The sequence below is a fragment of the Ascaphus truei genome, chromosome 6 (assembly GCF_040206685.1).
Source record: "Ascaphus truei isolate aAscTru1 chromosome 6, aAscTru1.hap1, whole genome shotgun sequence".
Classification (NCBI taxonomy): domain Eukaryota; kingdom Metazoa; phylum Chordata; class Amphibia; order Anura; family Ascaphidae; genus Ascaphus; species Ascaphus truei.
In genome coordinates this window covers 67,201,688-67,220,923 of record NC_134488.1, presented here as the reverse complement: position 1 = coordinate 67,220,923, position 19,236 = coordinate 67,201,688, and the positions used below count along the sequence as shown (strand labels likewise).

The 19,236-nt window shown below is 42.4% G+C and overlaps 1 protein-coding gene across 3 annotated transcripts in view; it reads right to left on the bottom strand.

The window, feature by feature from the left end:
* Positions 1–4,626: 4,626 nt before the first annotated feature.
* The window catches only part of STK40 (serine/threonine kinase 40), a 33,712-nt gene continuing 19,102 nt past the window's right edge, over positions 4,627–19,236 (bottom strand). For all 3 annotated transcript variants that reach the window (XM_075604724.1, XM_075604725.1, XM_075604726.1), the window contains exons 7-11: positions 16,657–16,772; positions 10,144–10,288; positions 8,311–8,430; positions 7,891–7,972; positions 4,627–7,670 (exon numbers count right to left, since the gene is read on the bottom strand). In XM_075604724.1, coding sequence (XP_075460839.1) covers positions 7,452–7,670; positions 7,891–7,972; positions 8,311–8,430; positions 10,144–10,288; positions 16,657–16,772 — 682 coding nt within the window. In that variant the 3' untranslated portion in view covers positions 4,627–7,451. The remainder of the gene's footprint in view (positions 7,671–7,890; positions 7,973–8,310; positions 8,431–10,143; positions 10,289–16,656; positions 16,773–19,236) is intronic.

The following is a 19,236-nucleotide window of genomic DNA, read 5'->3' as shown; positions in this document are numbered from 1 at the left end:
GGCAAAACAAATGCATTGTCGCCGTCAGCGACAGCGCTACCAGAAATCTGGTAATCAGTTATTTGATTATTTTTTTCGGCGACTGTCTCCCCTTGCGGCCAATCGGGAGCTTCTCCGTCCCTCTAGCCTCCACTTTCATGACGTCGCTGGCTGCGCCCAAAACACAAACACAAGTTTTGCAAATGGCGACGGCAACGGGCGACTTCAGTCGCGTCGCCGTCACTATAAGCGCGGCCTAAGACATGAATGTGCTCACAAGTGATATTTTTATTTAAATATAACATTAGGCCACTGCTGCCCTCCAGTGGCCACCTTAAATTCTACAGGTGTAAAAATGTTTAGGAAATTATCACTGCTCACTAATGGAAGCGACTGCAGTGTACAGAGATTCCTCACTAATCCTTTAAGGTCACGCTTTTAATGGCATAGAATCCTTTTCTGCATCACAAAAAGAGAACAGGATGGCTGTTGAGATGTTCCAACAGAAGCACAAACTCACGGATGAAAAAAGTAAAACCGCACTCCAGTGGACTTGCAAAAAATATATTTAAAAGGTGATCGAGTACAAGGACAAAAGGTCCAACCTTGTACTCGATCACCATTTAAATATGTTTTTGGAAGTCCACTGGAGTGCAGTTTCCTTTTTCATCCGTAAGTTTGCTGTACCTCACCTCGCTGGTGTTATCCGAGCACCCGTGGCCGTATACCCCATGGAATTGAGTACATCTTTCTCGTCTACAACCAGCATTAGCACCAGCAAGAGAGATTAGCAGGGAATCTTCATATGCTGCAGATTTGTTTCATTTTTATTTTTTTACAAAGGATACATTGTAACTACTCTAATTGTTGTTTAGCTGAATATACATCACACATAGTACACAAACTGTACATGACTCAAACATATACATACATTTAACATGGAGGCTGCATTTTAACCCCTTTGCTGCTAGAGGGGCCAGCCAGGGCCACCGACAGGTTTTCCAGCGGCCCAGGACTAGAGTTTCCACCAGGCCCCTTCCCTCCCCCATGTCAGCAGCCTTGCGAGCACCCCCTCTATCACACCTCCAGTTTCACTCCCTCACTCCCAGCCAGCCACAAATTACACACAAACACAATACTGCCTTTTCCCTCCCAGTGGTTTCTTGTGCATGCACGAGCGCGACAGGCGCCTATTACTACTGTGATGTCACTTGTGTTACAGTTTTTCATTACAATGCAAGGATTTTTCCCCATGAAAGCCCTGCAGGCGCCAGCAAAGAAGTTTCACTTCAAAGGTTTTGATCCTAAAGGTTTTGATCCTTGCGAGGACAAAGTTTAGTTTAATATACACTTTATTGGCATCTGCCCGTGTGGTGCTGTGTTTCTTCATCCCGTACAATAGCTTGGTTGCCACCAAAATTAGTCATCTGTATTTCCAACCCTTCACTATAAGTGTTACCTACAACGCGTTGCAAAGCTCCACATAATAGCATTACAGAAGAAGCGCTGACACAATTTACATTACAAAACTTTTATTGCTGACATGCAGGAATAGTTCACAAGTAGTACAAAAATAATGTCTTTCATACAAAGCGCTTTCCTCTTTATACAAGTATCCGGGCTTGAGTTTCTATAGCGAGAGACGTAGGTAAAGACGATCACACCACTGCATTGGAGCAGTCCTGGGCACGGGCTGCTGCTCTTCCTTATTCCAGTTTTATGTATAAAAAGCAAAATATGAATATATAAAAGAAAAAATAAAGACAGTTGAATATTGCTTTACTGAGCACTTTAACCAGTGGTGACAGGCTGATGGTACCACTAGTTTTGCATTTACAAATATAAAATTCCACTTCACTTTTGAAAGAAGGGAATTTAATGAGCAAGACTATTTCCCTCAAAATGAACAGATGAACTTTACCAAAATAAAATAAAGCTTTGCTCCAATGTTCAACAGGTTTAGAATTTGTTTAAGAGAAACAGTGCCACTACTTTCTGTTCTATTTTTTTAAACCAGTGCAACCTTTGTCATTAAAGGAGGTGGTTTTTAAAAACAATGCATTAATGGCCATCTCCTGAAAATGAACAACAGAGGTTTACAATCCATATTTTATTCCAATGATCCAATAATGCTGCAATTTTTTACAATTCTGTAGTGATCTTGTGCCGTAGGCAGCGGCCGTTTATAATGTCTGCATTATTTGCAGAATTCCTATGAGGACTGAATAAATATAGCTATTAAGATCAAGTAATTGCCATTTACGCACAGGTAAGTACCACGTACAAATAACTCCATGAGCACTCGCAGTCTCATATGAACTGAAGTAGGGGTAGCATATGCCAGTCCTCAAGAGCTACCAATAGGTTTTCAGGATATGCCTGCTTCATCACAGGTGATAGTTATAACTGACCCACCTGTGCTGAAGCAAGAAAATCCTGAAAACCTTTCCTGTTGGTAGCCCAAGGACTGGAGTTAGCTACATCTGCACTAAAGGGTGATAGGCTCTAGCCCTCTCTCAAATTCAAATGAGATGGGGCTCCCAGCCATCATTGCTCTGGTACTGGGGAATTTACCAAGTGGACAATACAAATGTGTTTGGGATAAGGCTGCGGCAGATTAACATGTCGGGAAAAGCTACTGATGGTGTGTATGGCTGAAGAATGGTTTAAACCAAAGTGTTGAAAAGCTTTGGAAAAAATATGAATTTACAAAACCCTGTCCCAACAATTAAACAGGATTGTAAATACAGGTGGAAATGTAACCTTTTATAATTAAAGATCTCTTTGCAGCTTCCAATGATCTTTTTGGGAACTTTAAAAGATGTGAGGGTCACACCAATAGAATCATAGAAATAAGTTTTTTGGGGGTAAATTTTTTTTTTTGTAAATAAAGACCGGATTTTTCACATATATAAATCTGATGTTTTTCTTGAGCAAAGACATTACTGCTGAGAAACATAAAAATGAAGTGTGTTTATTTGGGGGGAGTGGGCGGGGGGGAAGCAAACTGTTAAAAAGCAGTAGTACTGTGCTCTCAATTTTTTTTGAAACATTGTGGCAAAGCCCTGCATTCCCAATTTTAACCCCTGTGCTGCCAGAGGTGCCTGCAAAGGAAGAGTGCTTAATAAATCAATTGCATTTTTACAACTGATCATATTTTCATAAACAAAAAAAATAACTTGCTTGGGCGTCAAAATAAAAAAAAATTAAAAAATTGTACCATCAACACTTCCATTTGTTTGGCCACTGAAAGCCAGAGGCGTGTATTTCTGAAGGTGTTCTCTGGTTTTGAGGTATTGTAGATTAATGCAGGTCTGTTTATACCATTCCCAGTGCCAACCTGAAAACACACAGACCCTATAATCCAAAATACACACCTAGAAAACCTTATGAGGGGGCTAGAGAGCATGAGATCATGAAATTAAACAGGCACAACGTAGAGGAAAATTACAACATGATCATTTGCAGAAGGAAAATTGAAAGCGGTGTTTCTCAAAATCGATGCACTTGTAATCTTTGTGAGAACAAGAGATTAATGCCTTTGATCGTATAGCAATGTGTCTGGCCGCTGGCAGCAGAGAGGTTAAGGATGGACACACATTTGCAAATATTTCAAAGCAAAAAGGGCTCTTTAAAAAAAATAAAAAATAAAAAAATTGTCGTTTAATGCAAACCAATTTCTTTGATAGGACAACAGTAAAACCATGAAAGCAGCAATACCTTTTATTTATTGTCTAACAGAATTTGAAACGTGGGTCTTCTGAAGCTGAATGTGCTATTTTTAGCTCCAGGAACCCCCCAGGGTTCCCAAAACACAAGATAGTTGCTGGTTTCCTAGCCTCCCCCCCCCCCCCCCCCCCCCCCCCACCACCTTATAGGAAAATCAAAATGGTCACCAAATGTCACAGATCCTGTGGGCAAACAGAAGCTGCAATGTCATCAGGCTTTCTATTGGACAACAGTTTGTTTTCAGCAAGTAAAACAGGCAACTAAACCGGTAAGTGTCTCTGGAATAGCAGGGGGGGGGGGGGAAGGGATCACCAGAGCTGAAAATACAACGCTTCAGATCCAGGAGACATCCCAGTTCAAATTTATTAAACAAATAAACACTGAAAAGTAACTGGATTGCTGCTTTAAAAGGCTTAAATTTAACAAAGGGGGAAACTCTGGTTATTTTGCACAGCCCGATAAACAGAACAGTTTCTGGTTTGAAACAGATCTGTAAATTAATGGAACCACTTTTGCCAGTGCAGTTAATTTGTTTAATGCGGCCACGAACGGTTATAAAATAAATCATTTTGTTTTAAAGCCAATAAAACTTTTTATACAGGTAACTACATCTACTTGAATGTTTAAGTGATAAAAAGTATGAATGGCTTTTCCACTACATTAAATGATACTTTCTCTGCCTAATGTTTCAAAGTATTTTAAAAAAAAAAAACTATAAAAGTACAATATTCTTCAAATATCTAGCAGGAAAAGGTTACATTTCGCACCCAACATACAAAATGAAATTGGCAGAGACAAGCGGTTCCTTTAATCTAATGGGGAGTGACTCAGCCAGGCCAGACCAAAAAAAAAAAAACACATACCTATATCCTTCTGCGTTGTGGGCTGTTCTTGAAGCAAAAGGTATTAATAGGCAAGTACAAATTCATATCAATTTTTACTGCAGTAGTAATGCAAGAATTTTGACAGTACCCAGATGGAAAAAAACAAAACAATGCCTTGGTTTTAAAAATGTGCCTTATTGCTTTGGAAAATATTCTTGAAAATGACCACGAATTAATTACACAGCTGTAGAGCACTTTGAAGATGATATATGTACTTCAACAAGAACATGGGGGGGGGGGCGGAGAGAAATACCCTTGGGGCTTTCTGAATGACCTTATTGCCCTGTCTATCTCACCCCAAAACAAAGAAAGCAATCACATGAAAAAAAAAAACAAATAAAAAAACCCCAATGTGTAGAAAGATACTCATATTATTATACGATGCGTCTGCCTTGTACACCAGAACGTCCCACAACATAAAAAACTTTTTTATCTCCAAGAAATGTTAAAATCTAGAGACGAGTGAATAGTCCAGGACTCAAGTTTGCAAATTTTTGGAAAGTTCTACTTATTTACAGAAATTTGACAAAAATGGCAATTGTACTAAATTTGGTTCACCGGATTTTAAACTAGGTCACATGACCAAGGTAATACACATTAGTCATATGACCATTAAAAAATAGTTGGGTGAATGTTCGCAGATCTTTAGTTAAGGTCACAATGGGTGCGCCTGCAAAATTGGGGGTTGGGAGGAATTAAATGCCTTATAAAGTCCATCTGGGGACAGCACAGATTTGCAAAAAGCACCATAGAGGGGGGGGGGAAACCCACACACAATTAAAAGGAAATGTAGTATTCGAATAATAAAAAATATGCCCTTCCCATATGAAATGTCAGACTTAAATCAATAAATTGAATGTATAATCTATATGATACAGATGGAGTCACACCGGTGTTCACAGCTTTAGTTACGAGATCTTCTTGATGCCGAGAGGAGCTGGGAAAGTACTGGTTTTCCATCTGCCCTCTCAAGGTGTCTACACCGACCTGTGCAGAGGCAGAGAGCTGCAAAACCATGACCAGCACAGCCTATCCCCAGAGAAATCAGGGGCACACACAGGCTAAGGGTGGAGAGGGGGGCCCTTGTAGAGCTGTTGGAGTAAGAACAGGATGTGGCAAGAACAAGGCATCAGAGTGGGCTCAATTTGGGGGTGCTCTGTTCTTCTCCCGCAGCACTAGGGTCCAGCTCAGCCACCCTACAGCGGAACTGGGGCCAATTAACCACTGTCCTTTAAACTTCGCTGAGCAACTTGCTGCTGCAGGCCACTCTGGCTGTGAAAGGGGTTAATGCAAGATTGCTTTGCCAGAGCGCACGCATGCACTGCAGGTCCTACTGGCAGCTATGGGGTTAAACCATCCAGTGCTGAAGAGACATCAAAAATCTTTTGAGATTTTTGGATATAGAGACAGAAAGACAAAGACCCCTATTCAATATGCTGTGGAGCCACTTCCCAGAACTGGAGAAGAGTTGATCTCCATTCCAGTTAATGGTACAAAAAGCTACTTTAGGGAAATAGATTCGCCACAGGGGACGTGAAACGCGTGGGAGAGAATCCGTCCACTGTTTGTTCATGTGGTTTTTTTTTTATGTACTCCTAATAAATCGGTTTTAATTTTCCTTTGCTGGTGAGTTCCCTATTTTTTCATTTTTTAGAGCGGCTGTTATTTTGATCTATTTTTGTACTGTTCACAGCATATTGAATAAGGGCCAGGGAGAGAGGGAGAACATTTGCACATACAGGCCCCGATTTACTTGGCACAGTTAGGTCCCATTCACTTGAGTATTAAGGTTTAGTGCAGTTTAGTAAACAGTAGGAAACAGAAACATGTGGAAGATACACTGCCGACACACTGGATTCCCCTTCTACATAACCATTTAACCCCTGTGTTTCATGGGCCCAAAGATTGGTCTTTTTCAGCTACAGAGCAGCAAAAAAAAGGAGCCACTGCCTCAACTGATAGATATATAAAAAAATTATAAAAGCGAAAGGATAATTTGGAGGGAGGGGGGGGGGACAAAAAAAAATTAAAATGAAAGACCCATACATACTAATAAATATGCAGCCAATACAACAGAACAAAATAAAATTGTAAGATCACAGGGAGCTAGGTTATGGGGTGTTATAAGCCTGATTGTTATAACATAGCTTATTCAGTCTATGAACACAACATTTCTGCACAAATATAGCAAATAAAGAAATATATGATCCCTATCCAATTCCTTCTAATGCTTTCTTGGTGGAACTCATTTCTAAAAAGAGAGAGGTAGATTTAAAGTCTATATAATGAAAAACAAAAAAAACATAAGCTGATTGTGAAAGGCGATGTCTTTCTCGGTCCTCTGCGGGAGAAGAAAAAAAGACAGCAGAAAAGGTCTCCTTTTCCTGAATGCAGGTGGGACCAGCGCTGCGCTGCAGAGCAATGTCAGTCTGTTTTATGCACAGCAATGCTATGCAGCTCTGCCCACAATCAACCCAAGGCATCCATCATTTCTTCTGCCTTGCAAAATTAAAAAAAAAAAAAAATTAAACAGTATGCGATTCCTCCAAGTCTTTAAAAAAAAAATTGCTACATTATTTTTTTCTTCTTGTGCTGGAAGTCTATTGCTTTAGGATCAAAGGGTAGAACAGAGCAAGAGGAGTCGAGAGGGGGGGGGGGGGGGGGAATCTTGTGTGCAAAGTTATTCGTCAAGGAGGGAGAGGGGGGCAAGGTAGTGGCGTGGGGGATGGAGAAATCTAGCACCGGGTTATCCCCGCCTTGCAGCCAGAGGCGCGAGTTTTACTAATGAAGATGCAGCTGCCAGAAACGCAATGCGTTCGTGAGTATTAGGAAGAGGTGTGTCTCTTAGTGGGGAGGGTGTCATTTTCGTAGGTAACGCTGGGCCAGAATGGCAACGTCCAAGGGGCTCATGGGTTGCGCGTCGTACCCCAGCCTCCTGACCGGGGGGAAGGTTCCAAAGTGGCGTTTCTGCAGGAAACTTTTGGCTTCGTGGATGGTGTTCTTCTCTTCCGCCAGCAGGAGCTGCTGCCGCATGTAATTCTCAAACTCGTACTGAGAGGATTCCTCCGTGACCTTGGGCTGAGGGGGCGGGAGACATATATATTAGAAACCTGCCAAGACGAGGACCCCTTTTCTCTTCTGCTTCGCACACCCTTATGTCCAGTACACGTCTCATTAATACCCTTACTAGACCAACCTATTCAGATTCCAGCTATCTCCAAATAAAGAGCACTTTGCCCTCCTGGTCAGTTTGAGTTAAGACATTCTCTGACCCCTTTAATTCCCATCTCCCCTGTACCTCTTGGGAGTTCTCCGGGCTGGTCACATGATCGATGTCAGGCACAACTTGCAGCGGGCCACTCAGCAATGACATGGATTGCCTGCAGACAAAGCAAATACACTCAAATCTGCCGTGCTTCACATTTAATAGTGGGTTAAACAGTCTGTGTAGAGGTGGGAAGGAATACAAGTTTGGGACAACATAACTAGGCCACAGAGTTTAAAGGTAAAGCTTGGGTGGAACGAGCGAGAGCGCGAAGCTTTGCAAACAAGACAACAGATCAAATGGCACACACATTGTAGCGAAAAACAAAAACAAAAATAAAGATTTAAAATGTAAACGGGTGTCCCTTCTTAAAACTAATTCACTGCTACTGTTTATACAGCCAGACCAGTACACAGCCCTTGTGGGGTTACAGGGAGGTAACGGTTGACGCACCACGAGGAGATAATTCCGCCGAGTGACTCTAGGACTTCTGATGCAGTCAGGCGTTGCTGGGGATCCAGGACAAGCAGTTTTCGGATCAGACACACGGTGTTTTCCGATACCCGCCCATCTCTTCGGGGATAAGAAACGCAGTGTTAGAGGGTTACAACAGAGTTTGGGATTAAGTAATTATCTCCTGACGGGACACAGGCCTGCAAGGCAAAAAATACCCCATGTCAATAGGAATTTTAAATAGGTAGTTTCCTGTATGTCTACAAGAAAAATAAACTGCCTAATAAATTAGTGCCTAAGGAATGTTAAAGCTGCAGTTGAAGAAATATCTTACTTGTGTGTTTTTTCTTCTAATAAATCAGTTCTGTGCTATGAGAAAATACTTGTAGCAGTCAAAAAAAAAAAAGTTAAGGACATTTTTTATGTTACTAAATTAGGAAGCATTTCCAAAGTGACAGCCCCTTCCCCTTCTGATAGGCTCTGGCTCTTGAGCCCCGCCCTCTCTCTAGCAGTGCACCAATTGTATCTAGTAACTGCCCAGTCAATCATATTCTAGGAACTACATTGCCCAAAATGCTGTGCAAGAACTGAATGTAATAACCCGGAGCAAGCGATCGATTACAGGAGAACGAATCGATCTGCAGCTTAGCTAATCACTTGTCAGTGTGCAGATTGTATTGATGCACATATTGAATGGGGAAAAAATATATATCCCCCCCCAAAAAAATGGCAGCTTGAACGGCAGCTATCCCTCCTGCTTGGGATTCTTGTAAATAATAATATTAACTAAAACAGCTTCCCCTGGAGCCAAAAGACTCATCTGTTATCACCAATTCCCAAGCAAGAATAGCGCAACAGAGTATGATGACAATAGATTAATTAAAGATAGATATCTATTTCACTCACATTTGCTGTGAGCAATAAAAGCCTTGTGGTTATTAGGAGTGACCACCTCAGATGACGATTAGATGATGTCCGTCAGGAACTTGGGGAGAATCCCATCACATGAAAAATAGAGGACACAGGAAATAGTGCAGATTGACATCGATAAAATCTGTATATTTTTTAAAAAGTAATAAACTCACAAACATAGGTTGGGTGCGAGCATTGGGACCACCCTGGGTCAGATAGTGAAGTTCACCCTTCACAGACTAAAGAAGGACTGCTGAGTTTCTGGTGCACTGTGAGGAAGTATCTGCAAAGGATTGAGTACTTCCCTGCAAACGCCATTGTGGACGGCCACCACGGGTGGCTCCCCAGAGAAGGAGGGAGTGCTAGACTCACTATCTGACCCAGGGTGGTCCCAATGCTCGCACCCAACTTATGTTTGTGAGTTTATTACTTTTTAAAAATATATAGATTTTGTCATAATGCAATCTGCACTATTTCCTGTGTCTTCTATTTTTCATGTCATGGGATTCTCCTTCCCACGTTCCTGGCGGACATCATCTAATCATCATCTGAGGTGGTCACTCCTAATAACCATAAAGCTTATATTGCTCACAGCAAATGTGAGTGATATATATATATATATATATATATGTATCTTTAATTAATCTATTGTCATCATTACTATGTTGCACTGTGTGTATTTCTCTCCCCCTTTTTTATATAACCTTGGAAACAGGAGTTAAAAGAATTCCAGTGATTGAAGATCATTTAAATTGACCCAGATCAGTTCACTTCATAATATCAGCTACTCTATTTCCTCTGTGTAGCTCTGCAAAGTATAACATTGGCCCAAGCAAAATGCCATTGCTGCAGTGTAGGGGGAGACGTTGCCATCTCAGGCTTGGTGTGGCACATCCCTGGGTAGGAGGGCAGGGTACTTACTCTGGGATGGAGTACTCGGCAGCTTTGATCTTGCGGAAGAGCTCCTGAGGTATGCTGTCGTAGAAGGGGAACTGGCCATACAGCATGGTGAAGAGCACCACCCCCAGGGCCCACATGTCACTGGGCTTCCCCCGGTATGGCCGGCCTAAAGGGGAGAAAGGAACATCAGGTGAGGGCAATTTTTACACAGCAGTTTTACCCCCTACCTGCACTGTGGAAAAAGCTTTGGGGGTAGAGACAGAAGGATCCTACAATGCATTGTAAAATAATGTAAATCAGACCCCTTTTGCGCTAAATGGGTTAATAAAAGAAAATATATTTTCACTGACAAATGCCTTTTCCCAAGAGTATCTCGATCATGTGCTACAACAGCATCCAGAGCCCCCTCCATTCCTTTAAAAGAGACATATACATGTACTGATACAGTGTGATGTAAGAAAGAAAGCAGTGGTTCTACACACCACACACACCACACACACCACACACACCACACACACCACACACACCACACACACCACACACACCACACACACCACACACACCACACACACCACACACACCACACACACACCACACACACACCACACACACACCACACACACACCTCCCCTCCCCCCCCCCCCCCCCCAATGATCTTCCAGGCAAAGCAGTTACAAGATTCTTCACGTTGCTCTAACAAATGATCTGATTTCTTCGTCTCATCTTACTTTTGGTTGTTTTGGTCTTTTCAGCTCTTGGAATCTAGTCGAGTACCATCTTTGTCAAACACTGGCCAAACCAATTAATTATTTTTCCGGTCTCATCAGGTAATACCAATCATACATCTCTCCATACTTCGTGTTGTCTGAAGCTTCTGAATTATCATCACATTTAGGGTCCAAGTTTCACATCCTTAAGTGAGCATGGGCAGAATACACTGGTCGGAAACTTTCTTCTTTCTTCTTAGTGGAAGGTTCTCTTGAAATATGGTCTTGTTTCTCCCAAATGAGCTCCATCCCATCTTCAATCTCCTATTGATTTCATTCAAAAGATTCCCACCCATTGTTATTTGTCGGCCAAGGTATACAGGCCTTTGACTTCTAGTTCGATTCCATTTATTTAAATCTTCAGACTTGACACATTTGTTAAACATAACTTTGATCTTGTTGATATGTATACATTCTTACTTGCTTTAGTGAGTTCACCAATTTGTTGCTTGATGTCTTCTGGACTTGTGGCAAAAATAACAATGTCATCTGCAAATAGTAGGCGACTCAAGTATTCACTGTTTATTTAGATTCCTTTTTCTTCCCAATCTAATGTCTTGAAAAATTAAAGTATTGCTGTGAAAATCCTTGGTGACATGATGTCTCCTTGTCGTACTCCGTTTCTGAGCTTTACCTTGCTTGCACCTTCAAATAATCTAATGGTGGATGTGGCATACTCATAAATGTTCTTTATATTATGAATGGATGCTTCAACATCTTGTCTTCTTATTGCACCTAGGACCGTAGAGATGCAAACAGAACCAAAAGCTCTCATAATCTACAAATCCTAAATGGAGTGGTAGATCGTATAGATTACTTCAGGAAATCCCTTCTTGTACGATATGGATGGGTTCCAGGGGCGTAGCTATAGCCCGGGCAAACCCCCCCCAATCCCTTCCTCTGCAGGTGGGCAGGGCTTGGGTCAGGGGGCAGCACCGAGGGGAAATCCCTTCCTCTGCAGAGCCTCTGTAGGTGGGCGGGACCTCAAGTAGAGCAGCATGCTGGAGCTGCAGCCCGAGAGGCAGGCTGGCACAGGTGAGAGGGAGGGGAAGGGTTAAAAACAGACATGAGGGAAGAAAGAAGAGAGAAATACATAAGAGCGAAAAGAAAGACGAGAGCGAGAGAGCAAAGAGCAAAGAAAGAGCAACAAAGATACATGGGGGAGAAGAGAGAAATAGACATGGGGGGAGAAAAGAGAGAGGCAAAGAGAGAGACATAGGCAAAGACAGTGAGGAGAGACATTGGGGGGCGAAGGGGAAGGAAAAGAGAAAAAGATGCTTGGAAAAGAAACCTCAGGTTGTTAGAGAGAGGGTGGCAGGGGAAAATATATGGGGGATTAAATAAAGAGAATGGCATGTGCGAGATAAGAGGGAGGAAAAAAGACATGAGGGGGAAATAAGATAAATACATGAGGGGAGAACAGAGAGAATGATATGAGCAGTGTAAGAAGAGAGTTGGTGGAGGAGAGAAAGTAATAATGGAGAGAGAGAGACATGCTGGGGGAGAGGGAGAAACATGATGTGGGGGGGGGGAGATAAAGATTCTGTGAGGGAAGGAGAGAAAAATGTGCTGGGGGGGAAAGGAGAGAGAGACATGCTGGGAGGGAGAGAGGAGAGAAATATGAGGAGGAAGGGGAGAGAGGAGAGGATCAGGGACAGGATGGAGGGAGAAAAAAAATATCACAATCAGAATATTAATGGGGCCCTGAAATTTTATTTGCCCGGGGGCCGTGCATGTCTAGCTACGCCACTGATGGGGTCCATTGTGTTGTATGCACTGCAAAATCCCACTTGTTCTCTAGACTGGGCAAAATACAGGGTCTGTTGTAGCCGATTAGCAAATATCTTCATGAAAGTCTTGTAAGGGATAGGAAAGAGATGGATTGATTGTTAGTTCTTGAGGATGAGGATAACTATGGCATTACTCCATTGCTCTTAAATTTTCCTGTTCAAGCAGCATGTAGAGAGTTTTGCAAGTATTTGCTCTACTTCCCCGGCTTCTTTCAAGATTTCAGTTGTGATTCCATCTTCCCCGGGAGCCTTCCCGTTCCTCGTGGATTTTATTGCTTTTGCCGCTTCTTCTGGAAGGACGCATGGTACATCAGTGGTTTCTTCGCGCTTGTCCTCTGCTGGATTATACCCAGTATTATTTGTGTCTGTGTATTTCATATTGAATTAGTCAACTCTCTTTAGAAGTGCACGGTCAATAATTGTTGATCCATGGTCTTGTGAGTGCAATGATTTGCTTCTTTCCAACTATAAGATCACTGCTTTGTCATATTTAAGCTTTGTTATCTTCAATAGTCTTCTTCACCATATTACAGTTACATTTTCAAGCAACAAAACATGTGAAATCTTATGGCTTGTTTTTTTAGTTAAATAAATTGGTTCTGTAATGTTATAAAACTTACTGCATATTTTTTTTTATTATTGAATGCCATTAATACATTTTGAGGCAATCGAGCCGCTTTAAAAAAAATAAAAAATAAAAATCCATAAAAAATTTTTTAAAAAAAAAGAGTTGGTTTTAAAATGTGCAGCCTTTGTTAACGTTTATTGAAAACAAATTCGCTAAGCTACGATCGATTCACACTCCCGTGATCGATTAGTAAAATCCTGCTTCCCAGGGTTCATAAAAAGATCTTGCTAAAGGGGAGGTGGCACAAATTTGCTCTAGAAAATCAAAAATATGCTCAGTATATTAAAATGCATTAAAAATAGTATTAAAAATAGCATTAAGAGCGGAATTAAGACATTTTTTTTTTTAATGTAGTATCTAATACTACAGAACGGATTTGAAAACACGTAGGATATTGCATGGATTGCTCCTCTAAAGAATCTTGATTTCAATAGCATTCTCCAGCAATGTAAGATCTTTGTCTGATTGTGATAATTTGTTATCAAATATGCTGTAAACGGTAACAATAGTCAATGTTACCTTTGTAACTCAGCAGCTACAATGTATCCTTACTACTCTGACTGAAGGATTAATGTTGGTCACACAATCCGTTTTATTTACAGATTTATAACAAGAGCACCGAATGATTGTCAGCTTAGGTAAGAGTGTGTAGAATGATACACTGCCACATGCCTTACACATACGAGGGGGGTGGGGAGAGGGGGGAAATGCAGTGTTGCTGCTTTCAGTTAACCGTTGGCAGATTTTATTGCACCGCTCTCCATATTCAGATCTTGGAATTGCTTCATTTATCGTTTCCCTCATTTATAGTGGTATTATTAGATATTGTTTTATGCTGTATTTGGTTAGTGATTCCTCCTGTTTATTCAGCACTTTCAACTACAATCTTCGAAAGCTCTTGCTAATCGTTGGTTAAAGAGTCCCCATGCATTTTGAGCACGTTGAAGCGATCGTTGTTATAGTTGAAATTCTCAACTGTTATTCTTGGTTACGTTGATGGTTTTTTTTTTTTTTTTTATCAGTTTTCTTTTCGTTCAGGGTTAATCTTCAGCGAACCAATCGGTGATCACTTCTTGCGTCAAAACGGTTAAGGACTGTGCAGTCTTCAATCACGTGTTTCTTGTTGGACACACACACACACACACACACACACACACACACACACACACACACACACAAACGAGAAAGGCTCTAGCGTGAGCCGAAACATTAAGACAAAAAACGTATTTTGGTATTTATTCCATGGTGTGCGATTTATTCTCTTTCGGACACACTGGAAGGTATGCACCAGTCTGTAATGGAGTGCTGCTTTTCTGTGTATATACTGTATGTATATGTAGCTATATCATGCACCAGTCACCAAACAAACATTATACATGCACAATATGGTGATTTAGCACCATATTTGCCACCTCAGTTCCTCTCTTCTGACACCTACTGTCATCCTGGGAGACATTGACAATCTCAATGCCACTTCAGCTGCCCAGCTCATCTCTTTAACCACCTCCTATCGTCTCTCCCAGTGGACCAGCTCACCTACACAATGCAATTGACATTTCCTTGATCTTGTTTTCTAAACACTTCTGCTGTCCAACTCCTAACACTCCCTTCCCTCTCTCTGATCATCACCTCCTAACTTTTAGCTTCACTCTACCCTCTGCACCCTCCAGAACACCTACTTCCACACGCACATACAGAAACCAACATGCACTAGACCCCTCCAATTTTCAACATCTTTACAACTTCTCATCTCCCATCTGTAACCTTTCCTACCCAGACCTGGCAATCTCTCTATACAACAGTACACTCTCAGCAGCATTTGACAAGTCAGCTCCTGCCAACAAATTAAGTAACAACCATGGCAAACAAACTCTACCCGCTACCTCCAAAAGTGATCACACTGCTGGACATTACTGGAGGAAATCACGCTCTAAAGCAGATTTCCTCCACTATAAAATTCCTACTCTCCTCCTACAACACTGCCCTCCCTCTTGCCAAGTAAACCAACTGTTCTCATATGAACTCTGTACTCTAAACCTCAACGCCTATGTCCCACATTTAAATCCTCTCTCTGTCCAACTGCATCTCTTCCCCCCCCCCCTCACATCCAAGACCTGGCCACCTACTTCACAGATAAGATTGAGTCCATCAGACATGACATCTCTTCAAATCATGCTCAACACGCAACCCCTTCCTCCCTTTGCACACCTAAATCCACCCTCAGATCATTTCCCGCTGCGATTGAAGGAGGTCTCCGTGCTCTTCTCATTTTTCCCTTCAACCCTATTGGGACCAGCTGTTCAGCTTGACCAAACTCCATGCAATATAACAGCCCCCAAAATCCACATCCCCAAACATTAACGGGATCAGCTTTGCGGCTGGACCATACTCCGAGGCATACATTGTTCCACAATAAGCAGCAACTCTACTCTTTTGTTTCAACATTGCCCCTTATTCCCTCTAGATTGTAAAACCACATGAGCATGGCCCTCATTACCTTCTGTATATGTTTGCAATTGTATGCTATTCTGTTTATGTAATTGATGTCACTCTGTACCCCCCCTGTATCGTGTGGCAGAATATGTTGGCGCTTTGCAAATAAACATTCATCACACACACAACCCCCCGCCCAGGGAGGATTTGGTATGCAAGCTCTGCAACGCTATCTTATGGCAGAAATTATTCAGAGATGCAAACAACCACCCTGCTCCTCTCGGCTGGCTGCGATTGCCACTAGGCCAGAACGCCCCTGATGTGGTATATACAGGGCCGGCAAGGGAAAATTGCGAGGCTCGTGCATGGACGTGGTGAGGGGCCTGTTACCTTCTCCTTTGCGATCTCTTTCTACAGTGTCCCTCAACATGGTGCTGCGACGTCAAATGGCCGTGCGTTGCCATAACAGGACATCACGTGATATCATGCGGCATCACGTCAGGGCAACGAGGCTCCACAGGGCGCCCTGTTCTCGCCACGTGACGCCCCGTTGTCATGGAAACACAACGCCACCATGAGGGACACTGCAGGAAGAGATCACGAAGTAGACTAAGAGTTACAGAGGCCCCGCGCTCATCCCCGGCAATCAATTTCATTATTATGAGGAAGAGCATGAGGCCTCCAACTGTGGGGCTCAGTGCAGTGGCACCTATATATAGTGTTGCTGGTAGAACCGCTAACACTGACTGAATTAAAGAGGTCTAATGCTACTTATCAACACTTTACATTTAAATGCAGAAACTTAGAAGTAATGGACTTCTGTCCTTGTGCTGAAGGGGCCAGCAATGCATTGCATTGGGATACAGAAGCCTGAAGAAAGACAGCTAGGATACCCATGTATGCTCCGTGCACTCACCACTGAGCACGTCAGGACTGATATATGCTGGGCTCCCTCGCTGATCCTTTAACAGGTCATCTTCACTCACAAGATGTTTCCCAAGGCAGAAGTTGGTTATGGTTATTCTATGGGTTCTGAGACAGGAGACAAAAAGAAATGCCATGCCATTAATAAACAGAAGAATGAATCTCTTTATAAACCTGCTAGAAGACTACTTCAGGCGCTGGAAAACTTCTTACAGCCCACCAACTTGAATAGTGGTCTTTGACCACTGGAAGGTGCCTTATGGCAGAAAACTGCTCATTAAATATGGTTCTTATTCTTGCAGGCTGCAACAAGCCCGTTAAAAAAAAAAAAAAAAGATACATGAACAGAAATAATTAAAATAAAACTGGCAGGATTTTGACAGAGTAACATACATTGTCAGAAGTCTTGTATTAAGGCGGTTATCTGTGCGGATCGCCATTTTTCCCCCCCACGGCTTCGCTCAGTGCGATAAAACACATTGCAACAATGTGTTTGTCCTGAGTGCGCGAGCACGTGCCGCGAGTGCTCCGCGCTCAGCTACTTGCCGAGACAAATTCTTCTGAATTTGTCGCGCTTGCCCTGGTCACGTGTGTGGTTCAGCGAATGAGGGCTCATGTGATGTCACGGGCATGCGCACAACTACACTGGGCACTAATCGCCCCTGCTCGCACAGTGTTCGAGCTCGCTCTCTGCCTGGACGAGACCTAAGAGGCCTCTTCTTGAGCAGCACATGCTCAGGGGGGCAAGATACTAAATATGATTGGGGGGGGGGGGGAGAAAGAAAATCGGGGGATTGCTGCTTTAAATTGTTTACATCTCTGGAAAATCTATATAGTTGAATAACCTTAAATCACTTAAGACTTCTCTGCTTCTATGTGCCTCTCAAAAACAACATTTGGGCATTAAATACTGCAGGACATCAGGTATGTTTTGCGTACTGTACCTGCCTTTAAAAATGCCACTGAACTTTTAATTGGTCTTCTGGTCATTTTCACAAGGAGCTGTCTAGTGCCCTTTACACTCTGTACTGTAACTGACTTAGTTGGTGATATATACATTTTAAAAAGGAGGATCAGAAATAGGATAACCCCCTTTTTATAAGAAGGCTTGTATGGGCTATTTATAGACCAACCTAAAAGCCTTGTACTGGCTTAGATATCAGGAACAGCTGTGGCTGTGTAACCCCCCTCACTGCTTGAGAGGCCAGAATTGTGTGGTTGGCCTCCCCAGCGGTGAAGGGGTTAACACCGTCTCTTCCCCCAGGCTGCCCGCTGCTTTCACTCCCGATTTTCAGCTCCCAGTACGGGAATACAATCATTTCCATCGCAAAAGGAAAACAGCAACACATCATCTGTCACCATCGCTGGCTCCGGGTGAGTCATCGGCTCCATCATGACCGTTTTGAGGCTTAACCCATTAGCGGCTGCTCTGCTATGACTTCTCCCCTGATGATTACAGTACTGGAAGTACATGCTGCACGTTACATAATGTTAACAGCCAGAGGGGGTTTACAGCTCTATCCTCCTCAACAAAAGAATAAATAGAAGGGTGGGGAGGGAGCCAGAAAATAAATACACAACATTAAGAAGAAGATTTCCAGGTCTCACATGGAATCTCAGAAACTAGAATTGAAACAGCACAGGCCTCGGAAAGGTTCTTATTTTTTATATTGAGACATAGATTAAGAAACACACTTTATTCAATGATCAATGTTTCGGGTTCAAAACAGGCTCATGTTTGAACCGAAACTTTGATGGTTGAATAAATCCACATGTATTCACTTGACCAGGCTGGGGGTGCCTATTTCATCCTACATTGTCATATTACAAATGTTTAGTGCACCCAGGTTGTGAGTGGAGTGCCGCCTGTACAATTATACCTTACCCAAACCCATGGATCAGGGTAAAAGTAGCAGCAGCACATTGCAGGTAAGTGAATCAACAGAAGGGCATTGCACACACAAATCCAACGTTTTGGTTCTTAAAATAGCACCTTCACCAAAGTGTACGGTCAGGCCTGGATTATGCACTGGGCACAATAGGTACAGTGCCCAGTGCACCCCCCCCCACCCCTCCCCAAAAAAACAAAAAAACAACTCAGATGACTCACAAATGAGAAAATAAAACTGCTAAATAAAAAACTTAAGTCATAGTATCAAAGTCATATATTAGATAATTATATTTATGGGACCTATATATTGTACAACATGCAAATATTTATCTATAGATCTATCTTGGGGACCTAAGATGAGCGTGCAAGAGTGCCCAGGACTTTAATCTGGTCCTGTGTAAGGTAGGAGTCTATTTGATTCCTATGATGTCTGCACTCGCCAATAATCTTTACAGGGGTGCCTGCTGTTTTGCTGTGTGATATATATTCGATACAAATAAAAATATAGAAAAAGGTGTATATGTATATATATATACACACACACACACACACACACACACACACACACACACACACACATTACTGCTCCCGCTAGTGCATTGTGGCACAACAAAGCACCAGCGAGAGCAGACACAATTGTGTCTGCATTAGAGTGCAAAACGGGGTGGGACTAACACTCTT